The sequence below is a fragment of the Rhinolophus sinicus genome, chromosome 2 (genome assembly GCF_057876585.1).
Source record: "Rhinolophus sinicus isolate RSI-liver-muscle chromosome 2, RSI-T2T, whole genome shotgun sequence".
Taxonomy (NCBI): domain Eukaryota; kingdom Metazoa; phylum Chordata; class Mammalia; order Chiroptera; family Rhinolophidae; genus Rhinolophus; species Rhinolophus sinicus.
Window position 1 is genome coordinate 146,102,501 of NC_142502.1, and position 21,116 is coordinate 146,123,616.

General features: G+C 33.5%; 1 protein-coding gene across 10 annotated transcripts in view; it reads right to left on the bottom strand.

The window, feature by feature from the left end:
• Positions 1–21,116, bottom strand: part of EHBP1 (EH domain binding protein 1) — a 299,763-nt gene that overhangs the window by 36,251 nt on the left and 242,396 nt on the right. For 6 of the 10 annotated variants that reach the window (XM_074332040.2, XM_019717739.3, XM_019717757.3 and 3 more), the window contains 5 exons: positions 15,488–15,595; positions 11,515–11,639; positions 8,997–9,135; positions 8,664–8,770; positions 5,833–5,956 (listed from right to left, as the gene is read on the bottom strand). In XM_074332040.2, coding sequence (XP_074188141.1) covers positions 5,833–5,956; positions 8,664–8,770; positions 8,997–9,135; positions 11,515–11,639; positions 15,488–15,595 — 603 coding nt within the window. The remainder of the gene's footprint in view (positions 1–5,832; positions 5,957–8,663; positions 8,771–8,996; positions 9,136–11,514; positions 11,640–15,487; positions 15,596–21,116) is intronic. The other 4 variants (XM_074332041.2, XM_074332042.2, XM_019717772.3 and 1 more) reach the window with 1 other exon arrangement.

Below are 21,116 nucleotides of genomic sequence, written 5' to 3' on the forward strand. Positions count from 1 at the left end.
AATTCATCTATTTTATTCATAGAATATTTTAGTTGTAGCATAGGAAGTACACTGTTATCACAACAAAATAATTCTGCCTTTGTAATCATTTATGATGGTTATTATAAAGGAAAAATCAATCAATGAGACTGAAATTATATTACTCTCTACTTTGATCACACAAATGAGTTTTCTTTTTTAACCTTCTGCACATGCCTTTTTTCTTACTCATTCACAGAGCAAATCTTTTACGACCATATATAGTATGGTCATAAGCATAAGCATAAAACCCTCTGGAAACGTAATAATATTAAGTATATAGACTTTAATGAACAGACGTGACATTGAACCAGTATTCATGCCACTGAAGCACTAACGTTCTATAAGGTCTTCTAATGGAATGATAAACTACTCTTTTTTTAAATAGCTGAGATTACATGTTCATATCAGAACAGATCAAGATCACATTTTTATTTTAAGAGTAAAATTAGGGGAGTTTCAATGTAGGAAATGTATGTACATATATATGCAGTGTCATAAACTGTAAGCTGCTAATATAAAAAAATTACATTAATTTTGAAATCAGTCACTCAAAACTTTAGTTTTACTTTTAACATGCCCCAAAAAACCGTCTTCAGGTATCAATTAATAGCTGATCCCAGACTGAAAACTACTCTCTGAAGGCTAGAATGCTTAAGTTTCAGAATTTGTAAAGATTAGCAAACACCTAGGATGCTTCTTTTGGAGAGAGGCTTGTTTTTATCTTTGATTATTCTAAATGAGGATGTTTTGCAGCCTGATTTTCATGCATTGTTATGACCAGGGCAGAAAAATCATGTAAGAGGAACATGATCTTGTTGGGTCTCTGATGGGCCAAATGGGCCGGTTAAGTGACTTTTTTCATGAATGAATATTGAATCATTTTTACTGAGTTACTAAGTCACGAAATGGTGGTAAGAGGGTTCAGACCATAGTAAGAAGACCCTAGGAAAATCAGAAATTCACCTCTAAGAAGATAGAAAGATGAATCAGAGATCACATCACACAGTATCTAGAAGTTGGGTTCCAGAGCCACGAGACTGGGGTTGACTCCTGGCTCCACCACTTGAGAACTGTATGAATTGGGCAAATTACTTCCTTCTCTGAGCCTCAGTTTCCTCACTGAAAAAGGTGGATATTCATAGTCCCAGTTATTAATGGAACCTATCTCATATGGCCATTGTGAGAAACAAGGAAATGATGCATGCAAAGCATTTTCCATAGAGCCAGACATAGAAGTATGCAATAAATATCAACTATTATTGCCATCTTTACAACTCAAAAATTTTATTTGTGGGCCCAATTCCCTGCTTTAAAACTATGTTTTGTTCTTCAAATGATGAGGGAAAGAAACATTTTGAGAAATGTGTAGAAAAGTGATTTCTTTTAATTCTTATTCTCCCAAGATATAGTTAATATTTTTAAACGGTCAGTTATGTTTTTGTAGTGGATAGTATACAAAGAAGCTAGAGAATTAGCATTTTTGGCCCAGGGACTTAAGTAGCATATCATAATCATTTTATTCAATGCTGAAAGGTTATAAAGTTTTAAGATGCAATTTTATCATAATTCCTCTGTATATTCATTTTTACACTCAAAATGTAAATAAAATATTGTCACTTAAAAAAAACCCATATAAATCATTAGTTTAAAACACTACAGTTCTATAGTAAATAAGTTTGATAACCATCAAATGAAAACAGACTGGCAATGGAAAATGAACACCATTCATTGCAGGAACCCTATTTGCAGCACTTTAGTAAAAGGGCCCATCAATATTTCTGCTCTAAATTCCATTTTTTCAAGGATTACAACATTGCTGGTACGGATCCATTAGCGCCATACTTACATAAAAAATGTTAGCTTAGAACACATCCATGTTCCTAACTAATAAGTTTTACTGTTCCCAAAGAAGTAACCATTACAAACTTTGGTTGCTAGAAATGTAAAAATTTGTCCTTTGCAAAAATTACCAAATAAATAAACAAAAAAAATACCACCCCCCAAAAAAAACATTAAGAGCTGATGGAAAAAATTATCTAGTATTTGCATAAGGATTTTACAGACCTCAACGTGTAATGGCAGACACACACACACACACACACACACACACACACACACACACACACTCACTCATACAGTACTGCTATTTAGTATTCAGACTATCACTGTTTTAAGATTCAGTCAATTTTGGAAATATAAATCCCCACCACTGTTCTGTCTCTGTCACTGATGCCCTTCCCCAAATGGATGTTGGGATCTCTTGAGCCCTTCCTCCTCCACTGCCATTTTCATCCCCGGCACATCCCCCCATCTTGTTGCAGGAGCCACTGTGGCTCTCGTATTCCTTTGCCCCTTTCTTGCTAGAGACTTCTCCAACATACCAGGGGAAGTGCCTAGCAGTCTAGGCCACGATCCAGGCTCTACCCATCTTCTCTGCAGCATGCCAGAGCTTCAATGTCAAAGGGGCTGGTGCTTAAAACCCAGAGCTGTAAGCTCTGGGAACCAACAACTCAAGTCTAGGACAACTATTCGTATTATTTTAGTTACATTTTAAATGAATAGGTTTTTGTATGTTTGTCAGGGAGGTGGATGCTTATAACAATGCTTCTTTTGGCAAATGTATTCTCAATTCATAAAATCAACTTCTAAATAAACTTCACAACCCATTTAAAATTGAGTATATTTCCTTAAAAAGTTAAATAGAAAATTTATGACCCAGCAATTCCAACTCTAGGTATATACCCAAAGAACTGAAAACATAGATTCAAAGAGATGCTTATACACACATATTCACAGCAGCCAGAAGATGAAAACAACCCAAATGTCCCTCATCGGATGAACGAATAAACAAAATGTGGTACACACATACAATGGAATATTATTCAACCATAAAAAAGGAATGAAGTAGCTGTACATATTATAGCATGGATGAACCTTGAAAACATCTTAAGTGAAAGAAGCCAGACACAAAAGGACAACTTTCGTTAGATTCCACTTATGAGTACAGAGTCATAGAAACAGCAAGTTTAGGGTGATGAAAAACACTGGAAATAGTGGTGGTGATTGTACAACACTATGAATATACTCCTTGCTACTGAGTTGTATATTTTTAAATGGCTATTTTATGATATGTGAATTTCAAATCCATAAAAAGTTGTATACAGTCAATATTTACAAGAATATAAAAACTGTAAAAGAGAAAGTATATTTGTTCTGTAAAGAAGATATGGTGGGAAAAAGGACTGACTCAAGAGCTGGAAAACCCTAAAAACTCGGGTTCAAGCCCTAATTCAGCCATTATTAAATAGGCCACCTTAAATGAGTCATTTCCCCTACCCAAACCTCAGTTTGGTCATGTAAAGAATATTGATGCTATCTGCTCTATTTAATTCTAAGGCTGAGATTCAGAAAGTGCAAAGAAAACTCTAAATACCAGAGAAAAGGTACTAACTACTATAATAAAGGAAAAGTTAGAACTATTGGAACCCCCCAAAAGAAGAGGATGAATACATGCTTTCCCTGTCTAACATCTTATATCTTACTTCAGATGCTAACTAGGCTTTAGGCACATCTTAAGGAAACCATTCTTTGGGCTGGAGGAGATTCAGTACAGTTCAGGGTGATTGTTGGAGCTTATCAAGTTGGGGAACCAAGTTAATTTTAATCTGAATCTGTAGTAGCAAACCCAGTCTAGATCAGAATCTGTCCTGTGCAGAAAGGAAAACAAAGCCCTGAAGGGACTCCAGAATCAATTTCTACTCCATGACTGCTTTTCAGATTACAAATGATTTGTTGTTAAGAATGGGGCCACTTCAAAGCTTCACTGGTAATATGTGGGGTGGGAAAAAAAAACACTTGAGTCTATTTTGGTTAGAACCCTCAATAAATCAGGATCCAAGTGTGAATGAAGAGAAGGAAACAGGATTTCTAGCTTTTCTCAAGTGGCACAATGCTTCTTGCATAGTGACATCTACGTTATCCAACACAAAGAGGAAAAGGTGGTCCACTTGAAATAATCTGTTAAACAAATTGGTCTCCTTAAAATATTTAAATGCAATAATTTAAAAATGTATTGTAGAAATTACACTACCTAGTATTTACATTTTTATATAGTTAACATAGCTAACATTTTCAAAATCCCCTAGAAGCCAAAGGAAAAATGCAAATGTGAAACAATATATTGGTTTGTGGGATAGCTGTTGAATCCAAACAAATGTGTGTGTGTAATAAGACTGAGCATACATGTAACTTGTTAGGGCAATGATAAAGCGTTTTAAGAATCTGGTGTAGTAGGAAGGTTCCTATATGATAGGGTTCTGGTGACTTGAAATCTAGTCCAAGGTTGGCGTTACTGATCTATGTGACGCTGACCTTTTCCTGTGCCCCTGACTCCTCTGTACAATGAGAGGTTTAGGTAATAGTTTTCAAAAAATAAAAATAAAGTTTTTTTTTGGTTTAAAATTTTAAGCAGTAGAAGCTTTTCTTTAAATGAACTGTTCCAAGAAGCCTGCCATTTCAAATAAAAAACTCAGAGCTATTCTGTTTGAAGTAAGGTAAGAAGTCCAGACACCTGTTTGCTCTCTGCTTCTTCACTGTCTTGGCAGCCCCGAGGTACCTCTGAACACAGAGGGCCGCACAGAACATAGTTTGAAACCCAATGGGCCAGATAAAGCCAAAGGTCTCTTCCTGTTCCAATATGTTGATTTCACTAGTATAGGCATTTTTATATGTCATATATATATGACATTTATATATGACATATATATGTATATATATATTTGACATATATGTGTGTGTGTGTGTGTGTGTGTGTGTGTGTATATATATATTATTTTTTTTTTTTGGAGGAGTTCTTTAAAATATATTTTTGGCAAATAGAAAAATTTCAGGAACACTTCCTAATCCTAATCTACTACTACTAATTTCTAATCTAATTTATTACTTAATCTACTTTAACACTGCCATAAAATTTAGGCAATCCATTTGATTAAAGGAATGGATTTTCTACTCTTTCATATCTTGAAATTTTTAAAAAATGTAATTTAATTTGGTATGATTTGAATTTATTTCTCATTTTCACCTCTTTCGTAGAAGCAGCATTTTAAAGAAATACGTGTGTGTGTGTGTGTGTATATATAAACACACATACTGTTTATTTTCAATAGCTTATTGTGCACTTAGATCTATTCAATCACTATTGGCAATCAGCATTAAATGCCAATCTACCCTCTGGTTAGGAGCTAACTTGCTGCTCCAACCCATTTTTACAAACCTTCCTATATACCTTAATCCTTTCAAACGCAACTGTGACACAAAGTATTATAGACTTTTAAAAACGTGTTCTCTTGGAAAAAAAAAATTGTGGAGCATCAGTAACCAGATAGCATTCTCAAATTTCAGTGATCTAGTCCATGGAGCCGTCCCCTATGCATAGTGCTCTGTTTCATGCAGTACATGGCTTTAGCTGGCCAAATCTTTTTTTTCCCAATGAATCAGTAGAACAGTGAAGATCTTACTTTTTTTTTTAAGCAGTGGCATATCAATGAGGCACAGATGTGTATTCCAACTCTGCATGGATGAGCACACTGTTCAATAGTGCTGGCTCACACGGTATCAGGGCGAGTTATCACTTCCCATGAAGGCACTCTTATCACCAGGGCCCAGAGAGGTGGCTGCAAATCGCAGCCTTTTTATTTTCAAGGCAGTTCTGCTGAACATTCAGGCTTCAAAGATTCACACTTCCAAAACTCTATAAGAGTTTGTGAACGCTCAATTTGCCAAAACTGTTTACAGTGTAATTGGGCACCGTACCTGTGTCCATGAGATAGCGAAGGCGCTTCTCCACCAGCGCGGCACGGGTGTCAATTTGCTTTTGCTCATTCTCTAGTGCTGCCAATTCTCCTACAACATACTGACTGGTGTCTTTGAACCCTTTCTGTTAACGAGAACAAACAGGAAAGAAAAAAAAAATCACTTGTAAGTTGCATTTTTCCTTTCTACAAACACTTAGTAAAGCACTTACCTAGAGAACCAAATGCACCCTTAGTATCACCCTTAGTACCAAAACGCAACTCCCTGTGATTCAAAGAATTTTCATATGTATTATGTATAGTAAAACTTTTGTAAATAGAGAAAATCTCAACTGTTTAGTATTATATTTATAATTTAACAACCAGATTTGCCAGATTTAAAAAGTTAACACTAAGTTAGAAAAAAAAATCTCCTTAGAGTTAAGTCCGAATTATTTAAGAATAGACAACAACAGAAGACAATTTTCCCCTTGGTGATTGTCAAAACAAACACCGATGACACCTTTAATTTAAAAGTGTAATATACAAAAATGGAATTTTACTAAGGAATTGATTCTTAAAGTATCTATCCTAAAAAATCAGACTTGTTCTCTCAAAAAAAAAATTACAAAATTAAAGATATGTTTCCTGTTTTCATAGTGACTATACTACTTAAGATGCTTTTAAAAAATGATAAAAGAGAAGTTTCTAATATTTTGTTTTCCCTCCAGCTGGCTCCTGTACTTTACAGGTCATTCTGTTGATGTATTACTAATTATTGTAGCTGTGAATTCTAACTTGACAGGTGGTTTTAAACCTTGTTACATAAGACCTAATGCAACTAGTATGCTGATTTGGTTAATCTTCTATTTAACCAAATTTGGATTTCAAGTTGAAATTTTACTTTTTACAATCATCCATGTTAAAAAAGAATATCTTTAGAAGTTTTATTTGAAGTAGCAGTTCTGTTATAAAGTATCAGTATAGCCTTAATTCTTATTTTCATATTATAAATTTAAATCATTAGGGGGCAGGGTTATTATCTATGGTATGGTTACAAATGAATTAATTATAGCTCCCATTGGAATACCTGTTTACCTGGTGACATTTCTCGGGCTCTGTTTCCTAAGTAGCTGAGAAATACTGAAGAACTGCTTACGTGATTACTGTCACCACCATCACTACTACCATCAGCACTTAAAACATTATTTATTCAGATAAATAAATGTGAACAATCTTCTTCTGTCAAATCCCTTCCCAACCTAGAAGCATATTAATCTCTAAGAAGCCATGAGGAATTATCTTTTGGTACTCATTAAACACGAAACAAAATTAAGAAGTATGTTATTTATGAGCATATTTTGGAGTTCCCATGCTCAATAAACAAGTCTAGTCAAACGTATAACATATATCTTGGGAATTAGTAAATAATTTGTACTCACACATTAACTAAATTTACACCAGCTTAGTGTTAAATTGATTATGTTAGTTGACAAACTTAAAGTTGAAATATTTTATGAAATTATAAAACTAATCATTTCTCAGGATAGTTTGATCAAATAAGTCCCTGCATTTTTCTTAAAGCTTCATACAATATAGATATTCTTCCATCTCAATATGAAATATAACAGAAAAATTATAACAACAGAAGAAATGCTAATGGTAACTTTAAAATCTGGAATAATCTGGTGAATGCTTTTTGTACCTCTCTGCCAGACAGCAGAGCAATTTCAAAAAGTACTTTTCTGTTTGCAGTCCCATCCAGAGGGACAAAACGAACATACTGGTTTTCAAAGATAATACAATATATGTAACAAAGATATAAGAAAGTGGAAGTGATAAGCAACACATAAAACTTCATTGCTTTTACTGATTGATTCAGTTAAAAATAGTAACAAAGTTTATAATCAGATTTCTTTAATGTGAGTATATAGCATACTCACGTACTTGATAACTTAAAAATCATGCCAAATATTCCACCAGTATATACCAGTGAGCTATTCTATGAACTAAGACCTGGAGGTCTTTAGTACAACAACTTGAAAATGAGAAGTTTTTAGGGCCTTAAAATGTAGTTTGTAACTCTGGGTGCACTTACAAGGATTTTAAAATCCAACAAAGACTATTTTAACAGTAACAACAATGAAAATATTTACACATACCGTAGATAATAAAAAAAGTAGCACCATTAAAGAGAGCTATGCTTCCAGACAAAAATTCAAGTTAAAACTTGTTCTTCCTGCTTCTGTCCCGCAGCTGTCCATCAAAAGCAGCTTTCTCCCTGCGGTCTATCAAATATTTCCCTCACAAATCAATTTTACACATGATCAGCCCATACCCCTACTGAGCTGAACCTCCCCGTTAATTAAGTGAAGAAATTACCATATATATTATATTAATGCAAACATCATTCAGCTAGTAATTCACGGCTGATCTGGATAATGGAAAGGTTGAACACCCATTAACCCAAGCCAACAAAATGGGTTGGCTGAGAAATTCTAGCAGGTCTCATGTGACTTTTCCCTCTAACTGCAGCTCTGCGGTATCTGCTATTGTAATAATTAAAATCCTCCTGGTAGATCAATACTGGAATCTCTTTATGGGAAGTGCCCTGATGGAAATGTCTCAAGGAAGCTGGGGCTGTGGAACTCTGAAAAATTCATTTTTTTTATCTGACAATTATCACCACACTGCAGACTAATTCAACAGTGCACCCCTCTCACTCTGCTTTGAATGCACTGGAGATTGACATCTTAAAAAACCTAACATCTCATTTTAACAAATAAAGGCACTATTTCCACATACAGTTTGGAATTATCAGCAATCATGAAACCACACAAAAAATTAATATACATTAAGCACTTCATCTTCTGATGGCTTCCTCTGAGTTTCAGTTATCGCTGCCTTCTCCTCATTTCCTTTCTTTGTATCTTCCTGTATTGATCTCTGCCTTTTCATCTCTTAAGAAAAAAAACGGAAAGACATGTAAAATTATTATAAAGCTTGATATCTGTGTATTGAAATGTGAATTTACATTATCAGCATATATATGTATATATATACATATACATACATGTGTGTGTACATATATATATGTGTATATATATATATATATATATATATATATATATATATATATATAGTGTTAAATCTAAGATGGAAAAACATTTAAAAAAGTGTACCTACCTGGTCTATTCTCAACATACTGACTGAAGGACTGAAGTTGAGTTTTTCTGACTGTAGAATCCTTGCTAAATACAACAGGATTTCGAAATCGTTCTGTTACTTTTTGTAATCGCTCAGTCCGGAGATCTTCTGTGCCACTCTAAAAGTAAAACAAACATGGTAAGAGAGTCTTGATCTTATAAACATGAACCTGCACATTAGTAAAACAATTTTTACTGATTTAAGAAAATGCCAATTTAGAAACTTTTTGAAAGAAAAAGGATTTTAAAGAGCTCTAAATAGCTCAACTGCAAGTTCTGTTACCTGTAACTAAAAACTTTGGGAGACATGGTTTAAGTGGAGGATCACTCTTGATAACTTTGATTCATCAGACACTGTGAACCCGTGTTTTCTCCTGATGATATGTATCACTTAAAAGCCATGTTGCTCTGTCTATTCCCCCCACTATTCTGCCCAGCCCCACAGACATGTATGACAAGAAGAACTAGTTTCTAATTTTATGCCCATTGAGATAAACCACTAATACTGGATGAAGGCTAAAAGGTAGGATTATAATACTACCCCACTGAACTGCATTTCATCAGCTATAACTTTCCAAAGCCAGATTTGTAAGTAAGCCCTTTACAGCTAAAGAAACTACAATTATCTTTTCCAGAGCTTCCTATGTTAATACTGGTAACAAATTCAAATGGTTCTATCAACAAGAAATATCCCAGAAGACTGAACCACTGCAGTGTGTGGAAGCTGCAGATACCGAGGTGCTGTGTACCAAACAAATATTTCATTTTATACCTAATCTTTTATTATTTTTATTAAGTGTTTTGAAAGTAAATAGGGAAAGGCTAAGATGCATGACTAATAGCTAAGCCTGCTGAATGCTGAAACTGGTTATCAAAAGCTACCAAGACTTTGCCCTTCCTCTGCATTGAGACAATCGGTAATGAGGGAGTCCTCCAATGGCCTATTCTCTAGCCTCAAGGAGGCCTGGGATACAGAATCCTCGAGGGAAGGTAACAGTTTATCCTTTTCCACAAACACAGAATGCCTCATTTATAAACGTGTAAACTGCATTTTATTAAAAAACATAAAACCCCAAATCAATGCCGAAAGCTTCAAGAGAACAGATGGACTCTATATGTTCTTTATAAGCACCATTTAAAAAATCTTAACTAAAAAGATCCATACAAAGACAAGCTGTTTAAAGCACACCTTTTGTTGGAATAACTTTAAAAATTACTACACAAGATCTTTTGGGAAAGCGAAACCAATTTCATCTATTTAAATTATTAAACTTTAAGAATGAAAATACCTCTATTTTTTTTTTTTAAAGTTGTATCTTTATTATTAGTGTCATGCTTATAATATGCTAGCTACGTAGCTAGAATAGAAACAATTTTGGCTTTTATTTGTTGTTTAGAAAAGTGTGTATTCTGTTATTATAATAACTGCCCAATAGTCTAAAATTCAAGTCTTTACCAAAATAAACAAACACAGCTAAATTTTTTGAGGCCTGGCAACACGCTAAAATATCAGTGCGATTAGCTAGCAAATCCCATCTTAAGAAACCTTTTTATGACTAGGGACTTCTGCCACTTTACAAATGTATTCCTCTAAACCCACTAATTCAGTTAGCCTTTTCAATCCATTGTATTATTCTTAGGCCAGCTTCATTCTGCATTAAATCCACTGCAGAAAGCTAAATTGAACGCAAAAAATCAGACCTGATCCAGGCTTCCTTTTATTCAAAGATAGAGACCAAAAGTCCTCTGGTGCTGCCACACACTTTCATCACCAATTTATAGAAACCGACAGTATAAGGGAAAAGCAATGAAAGTCATTGTTTTGGGACTTCAAAGCATCTCTGTGTCAGGGGAAGGAAATCCTTTCAGTCAGCAGGGCAGTCCCCATAGTCCGCAGGTGGGTGAAAAGTTATACAGGACTAGAAGTACCCTAAAGCTAGAAAAACATTAATGATACAATGCGAGGAAAAGGGGGGACAGCATGAATGGGGGTAATATATAGTCTAAATAATAATAATAATAATAATAGTAATAATAATAATGATGTGGCATTTTGCCTAAAATCATACAAAAGGTAAGTTTCGTATTAGCACAAAACACATGCAAGTTCTTTAAAATTTACATTCTATCACATACCATATACAGGTATTAATTAACATTAATTTTAGTTCATCTAAACAGGTCAAAGGTTGAGGATAATAGAAAACTGTGCTAGAATTCTCTTAGCAATATTCTTCTTAGAAAAAAATAAATACGTATAGAAGAATAGTTTCTACTTTTACCACCATATCAACTTAAAGTAGTAGCTTCTCTGAAAAAAGTAGATGAATACTGATTACTATATGAATACTTATTAATTTATTGGCTATTTAATACGAAAGTTTTATATCTTAATCTTAATGTGAAGAATTTGTTAAGAAATTGATTTTAGGGTTATAAAGTGCCAGTGTAAACTAGAATATACAGATACCAAGTCAAATATGTTAAACAAGATTTACCTTAATGTCTTGCTCTGAGCTCTCAGTTATAGCTTTCTGAGAAGCACTGAAGAGTGAATTCGCCACCTGTGGCTGAACTTCTAGGAGCTTCTTCAGCTTCAAGTCCACCAACTTAGTGTTTTGTTCTGTTAAATATGCAAATATTATGAATAACCGAGTGAGATGCATTTATATGTATAGGATATAAATTTAGAGGACATTATAAAAATATCACTATATTAAAAAAAGGACATTAAGGTTGTAAAATAGCGTATCAAACCAGACAGATCTCTCTCTCTCTCTCTCTCTCTCTCTCTGTGTATATATATATATATACTCATACATATATGACTACATACTAAATAACTGTAGTATAACTGAGTAGTCTTTAGGTATGTTCACCATATTCCTTGTTATTGAGATATAGTTGATATATAATATTGTGTAAATTTTAGGTGTACAATGTGTTGATTTGATACATTTATATATTGCAATATGATTACCACCGTAGCATTAGTTAACATCTCTATCATGCCACATAATTATCATTTCTTTGTTGTGGTGGGAACAATTAAGATTTAGTCTCTTAGCATATATTCTTTGTATATATATAAATACACACACGTATTTATTTCCCTCCTAAATGAGTCCCTTTAAAGAATACTGTCAATATACCTAAAGACCATTCAGTTATACCACAGTTAATAGTAGCTATGCTTACCTGAAAACCTAAGCCTGTATTTGATGTATTTATGGTAACTGTATAGGTTATACATAATAAAGCAAGCTATTACAAAGTAGATATTTAAAAGAGGTGATAAATTTGATTCTAAATTATACGTTACATTTTCAATTCTTCTAGTATATTAAATTTATACATATAGCACCATATTAAAATAAGTTCTTAATATGATCTCAGACAGTCATGCACACAATTAGAATCTAATGTTTATCTGTATACATATCTGCCTAGCATTGAAACAGGATATATGTTTACAAATACCTTCTAATTAGAGGGTAGAAATACAATAATAAAGATTACTAATTTTGGAATGTATTAAATATGGATAGAAATTTAAAATAAATTTTAAAATAAACAATTTCACATTATTTTAAGCAAGGACATTCATCTTCAATAATAAAATAGTTCAGAAACAAATGGAAACAAATAATTCTACTTAAACAAATTCACTCAAAGCAACTTTTTAATAAAATGGTTGTAAAAGATATGCCAACCATTTGGTGAATGGTATTTTTCATAAAGATTAATAAGTTTTCTAATTATAAGACTCTTAATAAATGCTATTATCATTACTTTTATGCAAATTGGTCAGTTTACATTGTCAGGCTTCTCTTTTAAACAATATCTGATGAACTATGGTCAAATCAAGATAAAGATTAAACAATTTATTATTAAAACATTATGACTTTTATATATATATATTAAAAAATAATTTTGGGGAAAATAAAGCAAGGATAAAAGTCATAATTTATGTTATGTGCTTCCAGATTCCAGTTTGTATTCCTATTTCTTATTGCCATGAAATAAACCATAGCCTGAATTGGAGAGTCTGTTCTATGCACATGCCAATACTTACTGGCATTCTTATGAGCTGTAAACAATATATTAGCTAATTCCAAAAACAGAAAGACTGAGATGTGTTTTCTTTTTGGCATACATAAAGTAGGAAGACAGTTTTTAAAAAGGATAAGAGTCAAGCCTGTTAGGCCTAATATTAATCAACCTTTAAAGTATCCCACGATATTCCTATTATTAAAACTAGAAAATTCCCCTCACGTTGCTTAAGAAATGGCTATTTTTTCCTGTCTTCATTGTAAAATCAGGAAACATGCATCACTACTGTCATTGATTATATGCTTCCATAAGTTGAATATTAAGGCTTCCATTCTGTATTTATGGATGCCCTCAGCAGTAAAGGGATGTTACTGGTTTCTGGTAAAGCCGTTGGTGGTGGCTGTGGTGAAAGGGTGGGTAAGCAACAACAAAAATCTTTTCCAAAAGAAAAACCAAACTTACCCAAGTTCTACAGTATTAAGAGAAAGAAGTGAAAGACAGTCCTAATTTTGGGTTAAACATTTAAAAATTTTCCTTAAATAATAGCATTCTCCTGGACTTACACAATTATAAACATACTGATCTCTACCCAGTAAAGTATAATTTAATGCTAGACCATAAAGGAGCTGCTGACAAAAGGGCATGGGTTTTCTTGGTTCTTCCCTACAGTTAGGAAGACCCTGGTTGATTGTTTCTTGGAGAAATAACAGCAGGATTTCAGACAGGGGAAGAAACAAAGCAGGTTAGCATTTCAGGGGCATGTCAGGGCTGGGAACAATACCTGCTCTCACTCTCTTTAGCTTTTTATAGGAAAAGGTAAATATTAGGAACTTCAGTTCCCTACCTTTAAACCTAGAGAGACAGCTAAAGACTTTTTATTGGTACAAGACTTCAATAAGCATTTATGGAACCCCTCTGGTACACAAAGCTTCGTATTGCTACCTGCTGCTGACTTAATAAAATGCATATGAAACACTCATCTATTAAACCATATTCATCTTTATATTTTAAATAATAACTTATAAGGTCAATTACCAATGTGATTATTGGTATAATATTTATTGATATAAGGTATTAAATTAATAGCAGTCTATATAAGCAGTTTTCAAAGTTTCTTAATTGTAATCAGTTAAGTATGTATAAAATAATTTTTTAGTAGTAATATTTAATTTGCAAAATAATATTACAAGTAAGACTATCAATTCTAAACAGTCAGAAAAATCTGATCCATGGTTTAGATTTACATTTGAAGTATTCCATGGGTACTATATCTGTACTCTACAACACCACACCAAAATATTTAGGCTCAGAAGGGAACCAATTATTGAATGCTTAACAAATTGTCTCATATAACATGAAATACAGACGTGAATATTATGCTAAGCGAAAAGAGTCAGACTGACAAAGACAAATATCATGTGATCTCACTTACATGTGGCATCTAAAGAACGGAATAAAACAAACAAAACAGAAATATCCTTATTGAAATAAAGAACAAACTGATGGTTGCTAGATGGGAGAGGGTTTATGGGGGATGGGTGAGAAAGGTGAAGGGATTAGGAAGTACAAATTGGTAGTTACAAAATAGTCATGGGGATGTGAAATACAATAGGGGGAATACAGTCAATACAGTAAAACCTATGTGTAGCATTAGATGAGTACTAGACTTATTGGGGGAATCACTTCATAAGTTATATAAACTGTATACCTGAAACTAATATAAAATACTACTGAATGTCAACTATAAGTAAAAGATACATATAGTCATGAGATATAAAGTACAGCATAGGGAATATAGTCAATGTTACTGTAATAGCTATATACGGTGTCAGATGGGTAGTAGATTTGTTGCAGTTATCACTTTGTGAGGTGTATAAATGTCTAATTATTACCCTGTTTCCCCGAAAATAAGACCTAGCTGTACCATCAGCTCTAATGCATCTTTTGGAGCAAAAATTAATATAAGACCTGGTATTATATTGTATTATACTATATTATATTATATTATTATTATATTACACTATATAAGACCCAGTCTTACATTACAGTAAAATAAGAACGGGTCTTAATTTTTGCTCCAAAAGACGCATTAGAGCTGATGGTCCGGCTAGGTCTTCTTTTCGGGGAAACACCGTATGTTGTTTTGTACAACTGAAACTAATAAAAAAAAAGGTGAACCTTAGCAATAAGAGAACACAAACTACAGTTTGCTATTCCAATTTCATTGCTAACTTTAACTAAATCTGAAACAAAATAACATAATGATGGAAAGTAGATTTAGGTAAATGATTTGTACGGACATAAGATGTAATAAAACTACAAAAAGAACTTATTATCACCACTGATGAGATAATAATAAAATGTAATGATAAAGTATGCCATGCAGCAGGACACAAAATATTTATAATTTGAAATTACCAGGAGTATCAAGGTCATTTTCTAAGTTAGTAAGTTCATCTCCACCTCCTACAACAAAGCCTTCAGGAATCTCCTCGTTAGTATCTATATCAATATTATCATTTTCATCTGTAGGAACATGTAGCAATAATGTTAGTATATTGTATATTATTTTTGTTTTACATTGTCCAAAATACTAAAGAAGATAACCAGTATTTTAATGAGTTATTCAAATTAAACTTTGTCACAGATTAGCAAGTTTAAAAAGTCAGTTTTAAGTCACTCCTTCACTACTGGATTAACATTTATATTTTACATTCATACATCCAAAATGAATTATCACATCAAAGCAGATACAAAAGTTTTGAGAATTTGCCACACGCTGTCACTGAGCTGAGTTCCTATATTTTAAAAAGTACTTTATTAGTAATCTCTAATTAACAACATACAAAAATAAAGTTGGTTAGGTAACAAAGTCATCAAATATTTCTAAATTTCACCTTTTTATCATTTATTAGATATAAATGTATAAAGAAACAAATCATTCTTGAAAAACTTGTAGCTGTATTTAAATCATTTGTATGCAGACTTGAATGCTTTTGTGCTATTAATGCAATATCATCATAAAAGTGTTATAGATAAATTAAGAGACAAGACTGAGACTAGAATAGACAGTACCTTTATGTAAAAGAAAGTTCAGAAACAAAACAGTGTATCTTGGCATACTTAAAACTGGAAAAAACTGTCATTCAAAATTAAATACATGGGAATGAAGAAGTCTTACACTATTTTTTTACACTTAGTAAAATGTTTTAGGTCACAATTGAGGTTTGTTTCTTTTTTAGCATTACAGATTTCTATTATATATTGTTTCCTTTCTAAATCCCAGTGATAAACTTGATTAAGTCATTTTGATATTTATACATTTGAAAAGGTATAGAAACAACTTGATTGGCATATTAGAGATTAGCTTTAAATTCTGCTATTGACAGGTAGTATACCTTTTGGAGAAATATCTGTATAGCCCTGGGAGTTGAAGAATATCCACACTATTCTACAATTTATTTTTTACTAATAATAAAGTATTACAACTGAGAAATTCCCATATTCTATAGTTTTGTGTTAGTCCTCAATATTTGTCCTTTTCCCTGTACAGCTTTGTGTTTGATTTTGGGCTTCCTAAGTAAATACGAACTATGAGCATTAATATTAATAATAATAGTTTACATTTATTGAAAATTTCCCACGTACTGTGTAAGATATTTAGAAGTATACAACAAAGAAAAAAAGACAGAAATTCCCCCAGGGCAAAAGCATTGCTAAATGCACTAAGGCATTATACTTGGCTACAATATTTAAGTACAATCATAGGTGAGAGATCCTTTCTAATCAGCTGTGCTTAGCACAAGTATTTGACTACTTTCATAAAAGTCAGCATCTTCATCTTCATTATCCTCAAAAATTCTTCTGTAAATAAGTTTGTAGTAAACGTACATAAATTACTTTCTGAATGCTAAATAACTGTTCAGAGAACACTTCCCCGTATTATTCTGTGTTAGAGATAGTTTACTATCAAGAGATTTTAGAGCACAGTACTTTGTTGCTGCCAACCAGCCTTTACTGATTATTACTGACCATAATTAATCTGGAGTGAAAGCATAAAATTCAACACTCATTCATTTATTCAAGAAACTTCTACTGTATTCTGCATCTGGAATTTACAATACACTGCTAGATATTGAGGAGATACCAAATTATGTAAGACATTTATTCTACCTTAAAGATACACATTCAAGTGACTATAATACTCTGTAAGACAGGTAAGTGTTATGGAGTAAAAGTTAGGTACAGAGCAAATTCAAAAGATGAACAGATTATTCTTTGCCAACAGTAGCAGAATTGTTTCTTGGAAGCACTAACCTTTAAATTGGGTCTTAAGAAAAGTACAGGATTTGAAAAGGTACAATTGAAAGGAGGCCATTATACGCATGAAAGCAGGAATGGGTAGGTTATGTTCAAAGAATGGTATAAAGTCCTATTTGGTTTGAGCATACTTAATAGGAAGTAATGGAGGTAAGACTTGAAAGGTAAAACTGCCCAGAGCCGTGAAGGGCAGAATGGGACCTTTAAGTTTTACTTGATAGGAATGAAGAGACACTGGTGCTCAAATATGATCAGCACTGTGCTATTTAAGACTAGTCTATATAAGCAGTTTCCTAAAATAAGTGTCTTATTATAATTAGTTGTGAAATAGGTACAAAATAATTAGTAATGTAAGCACCGAAGCTTATGTATTTTATAAATTAAGGTAGCTTCAATAATACTTCTATATCACTCTGGCTGACATTCCTATACGCCTTCTCATCTGAAAGATAAAGTGGTCTAGAAATTGCACATGGGTTGATTATCCACGTGATATCATTCTTCATGCATGTTGGACTGGAGTACAGAAAGGCTGGAGGCAGGAAATACAGGTTGGAGACTATTAGAATCCCAGGGAAGCAGAATGGAGAGCCTAACCTAGGATAAAAGAACTGGGAAGTGACATGATTTGAAAATCAACTGGATAGTAAATAGGTGGTTGGAAGAGGGATACAGAGGAGAGGAGGAGTGAGGCAGATGTCAACATTAGTTCTCCAGCCTGAGTGACTAGAAAGATAGTATTCCTATGAAAAGAAATAGTTAAGTCTGGAAATGTGGTCGGATATGTGTACTTTCAGGTTCTGGAAATATGTAGAAATTGTACCTCTTTTCATTACACACTTATACAATGCTGGGTTCCTGTGAGATGTTAAACAGGTGCCATTCATTTTATTTCCCAGCTAAATGAAATCTCTGTCTACACTACCACACACCAGTAATGCTGAGTGGTTAACTCAATGTTTATATATGTATTGCTAACCTTAGATAAAAGGATTATTATTTGGGAAGGCAAGAGTAAGAATTGATCTCCTATAAACCTCAGGTCTTCTCAAGAACGGATTTCCATTTTCTTTCCATTCACTGACTTCAGTTTTACGATGAACCCTTGAATTCTTTTCAACAGTTAATGTTACACATTTTTAAACACCAGTGGAAATATTCTAAATGCATTCTAGTAGAATTAAAGTGCACGCATGTGTTTTTAAGATATTACATATTATATATGTGTATATATATATATATATATATATATATATATATATATATATATAATATGATGTATCTATATCTATATCGATACCTATATCTATATGTATCTATCTTTATGGCTAAGCACTGAAAACCCAGTAGGTGAGAGTGACAGAAAGCAGAGATCCATTACACAATAGAAGCTGGTTTGCAAGTATGGCATGTGTAATATATGCATGAAAAAGTGAAAGGAGATTGGACATGCACCAGAATGAGACAATGGCGCCCAGTTGATACTGCACTGCACTATAAGCAAAAAGGGGATCCCAGTGGTGTGATTAATAGCACAGCAATAAAGCCAGTATTATAACACTTATTGTTTATAAATAAAGTGAATGAAAAACCAGGACATTTGGTGACAGTAAAAAAAGAATATCTGTACTTAAAAAAAACAACAAACAAGAAACTAAGGCTATCATTAAAAACATATTCATAAAAAAATTCCCATTTGTATCATGATTTTAAAATTCTCTTTGAAGGTCCCTATAGCATTCCTAACTTTTAAAGTTATTCTATAGAAATAAAAAAAGATAAAAAACACAATACAAATGCATTACTAATAGAAGCTGAAAATAAATTATTGAAGGCCTGTAAGACTTTGGTTCAACAAATTTAGATAAATCTATCTGCCATAACTGAAATAAGGGTAACATAGGCACACAAACATTCTCATGGACAAAAAAAAAAAAAAATTCTTTATTCATTTGAAACGCAAAATCAGTTACTTTATCTAAATCAAAGAGAAACAAAAATGTCAGTTTAAAAGTTGAATGACCCTAAATCTAACTCAAACCAACATGATAAGCTACAGAATAAATACATACATATGTAAAACATACAAAATATGTATCATAGATAATATACCATATAATATATAACAAATATATGACATAATATCATCTTAAAACAAGATAGAAACCTTGCAAGTACCCATGGACCATTAACAAAAATTTAACATTTATTTAACAAAAATAAAAACTTCTTAATTCCCAAAGCAGAAATTCAGGCCATCTTCTCTGACCACAATACCACAGAGCTAAAAATGAAATTACCAAACTCTGTCCCCAAACACCTGCACCTTACCAAGTAAGAGCAATACAATAAAACGAACCCACAAGTTTTTTACATAAAGTGAGAATTTTAAAATGAGGCTGTTATAGGCGTATAATTACAAAATGATGCAGAAATTGAAAAAACATGTGCAGTATACCACACTATCACTGGATTCTCTTCAAGTCTTAAAATGATGTCAAAAAGAGGACAAGTAAAAGCTAAGCGGTAGCTCCTTGGATAGGTGCGATTCTGTTATCTCACAAGTATTATTAGATTATTGCTGGTTGTAACAGGATGCGAGTGGGTTGCTTGAATACATGGCTATCCATGACCTAAAATACCTTGCATATATTTTCTGTAGGTACCATGAAGCTGAAGACACCTCACCTCAATCTTATTAAGTTTCCTTTCTTCATTGAGTCTAGTTGTTGCTTAATTTGGGAAAAAGCACACTTTTCAAGGACGTTCGGGCAATGAGTCTGAGTAATGATCACGTTCAGCACATTCCCCAGGCTGTGCTTCTACCTTATTATTTCCAGCTCTTGACTACCCCCTCTTGTCACTCTGGACCACTGCTTCCAAAGTCTTCCTAGCCTACCTAGTCCTCCATCTAGGGTGGTCCCTATTTCTTTCTCTACCCCTTTCACACTATTCCTCATTCAGACCCGATGATTCCCACTAGACACTAAAAAGAGTGGACACTAATTTGCTAATTCTTTCCCTTGACTTATCAACCTCATAATGTCATTTTCACTTAGGAATTAGATTCTTGTGAATCCAAGTGAATTTTTAATTTGCTATGCAAGTCAGCCAACTATAGCATAAAGGCAAATTCCAGTCTACCACCTTTTTGGGGTAAACGACAGGCTCACCCATTAACTTACACATTGTTCAAGGCTGCTCTCAGGCTACAAGGGCAGAGTTGAGTAGTTAAGACAGACCATCTGGCCTGCAAAACTTAAAGTACTTACACTGGCCTTTTTCAAGATGTTTTACAAATCCTGTTCTAGCACTGTGGCTGGTACTGCTCAATGGATAAATGCGTCTGTCTGAATGGATGAATTCCAGGCAGGAATTTTACCCTCTCCCTGTCCTTAAGTTCTCTTCCCCCAATTCCCAGTCCCAATAGCTTCGGCTAGACCTTGAGGCCAGAACAGACCTAGTCTGATCCATATGCCTTTATGGAGACAGGCCAATATCCACCACTGAGGTCAGGGTCTAGGCCTGCTCCACTTGTAGGTAAATCTTTGCTCTGATTAAGAGACTACCATCTGATATGTGGCTGCTTCCAACATCCAAGGTATGGTATGTTCTATGACAGAAACGGACCCTGGTCGCTTTGGTCTCAGGGAACAGAGTCTAGACTCCTCAGATGGTTCTCATATGTCACCTATTCAACCCTGTCCCATCTTCATTTCACCTGGCT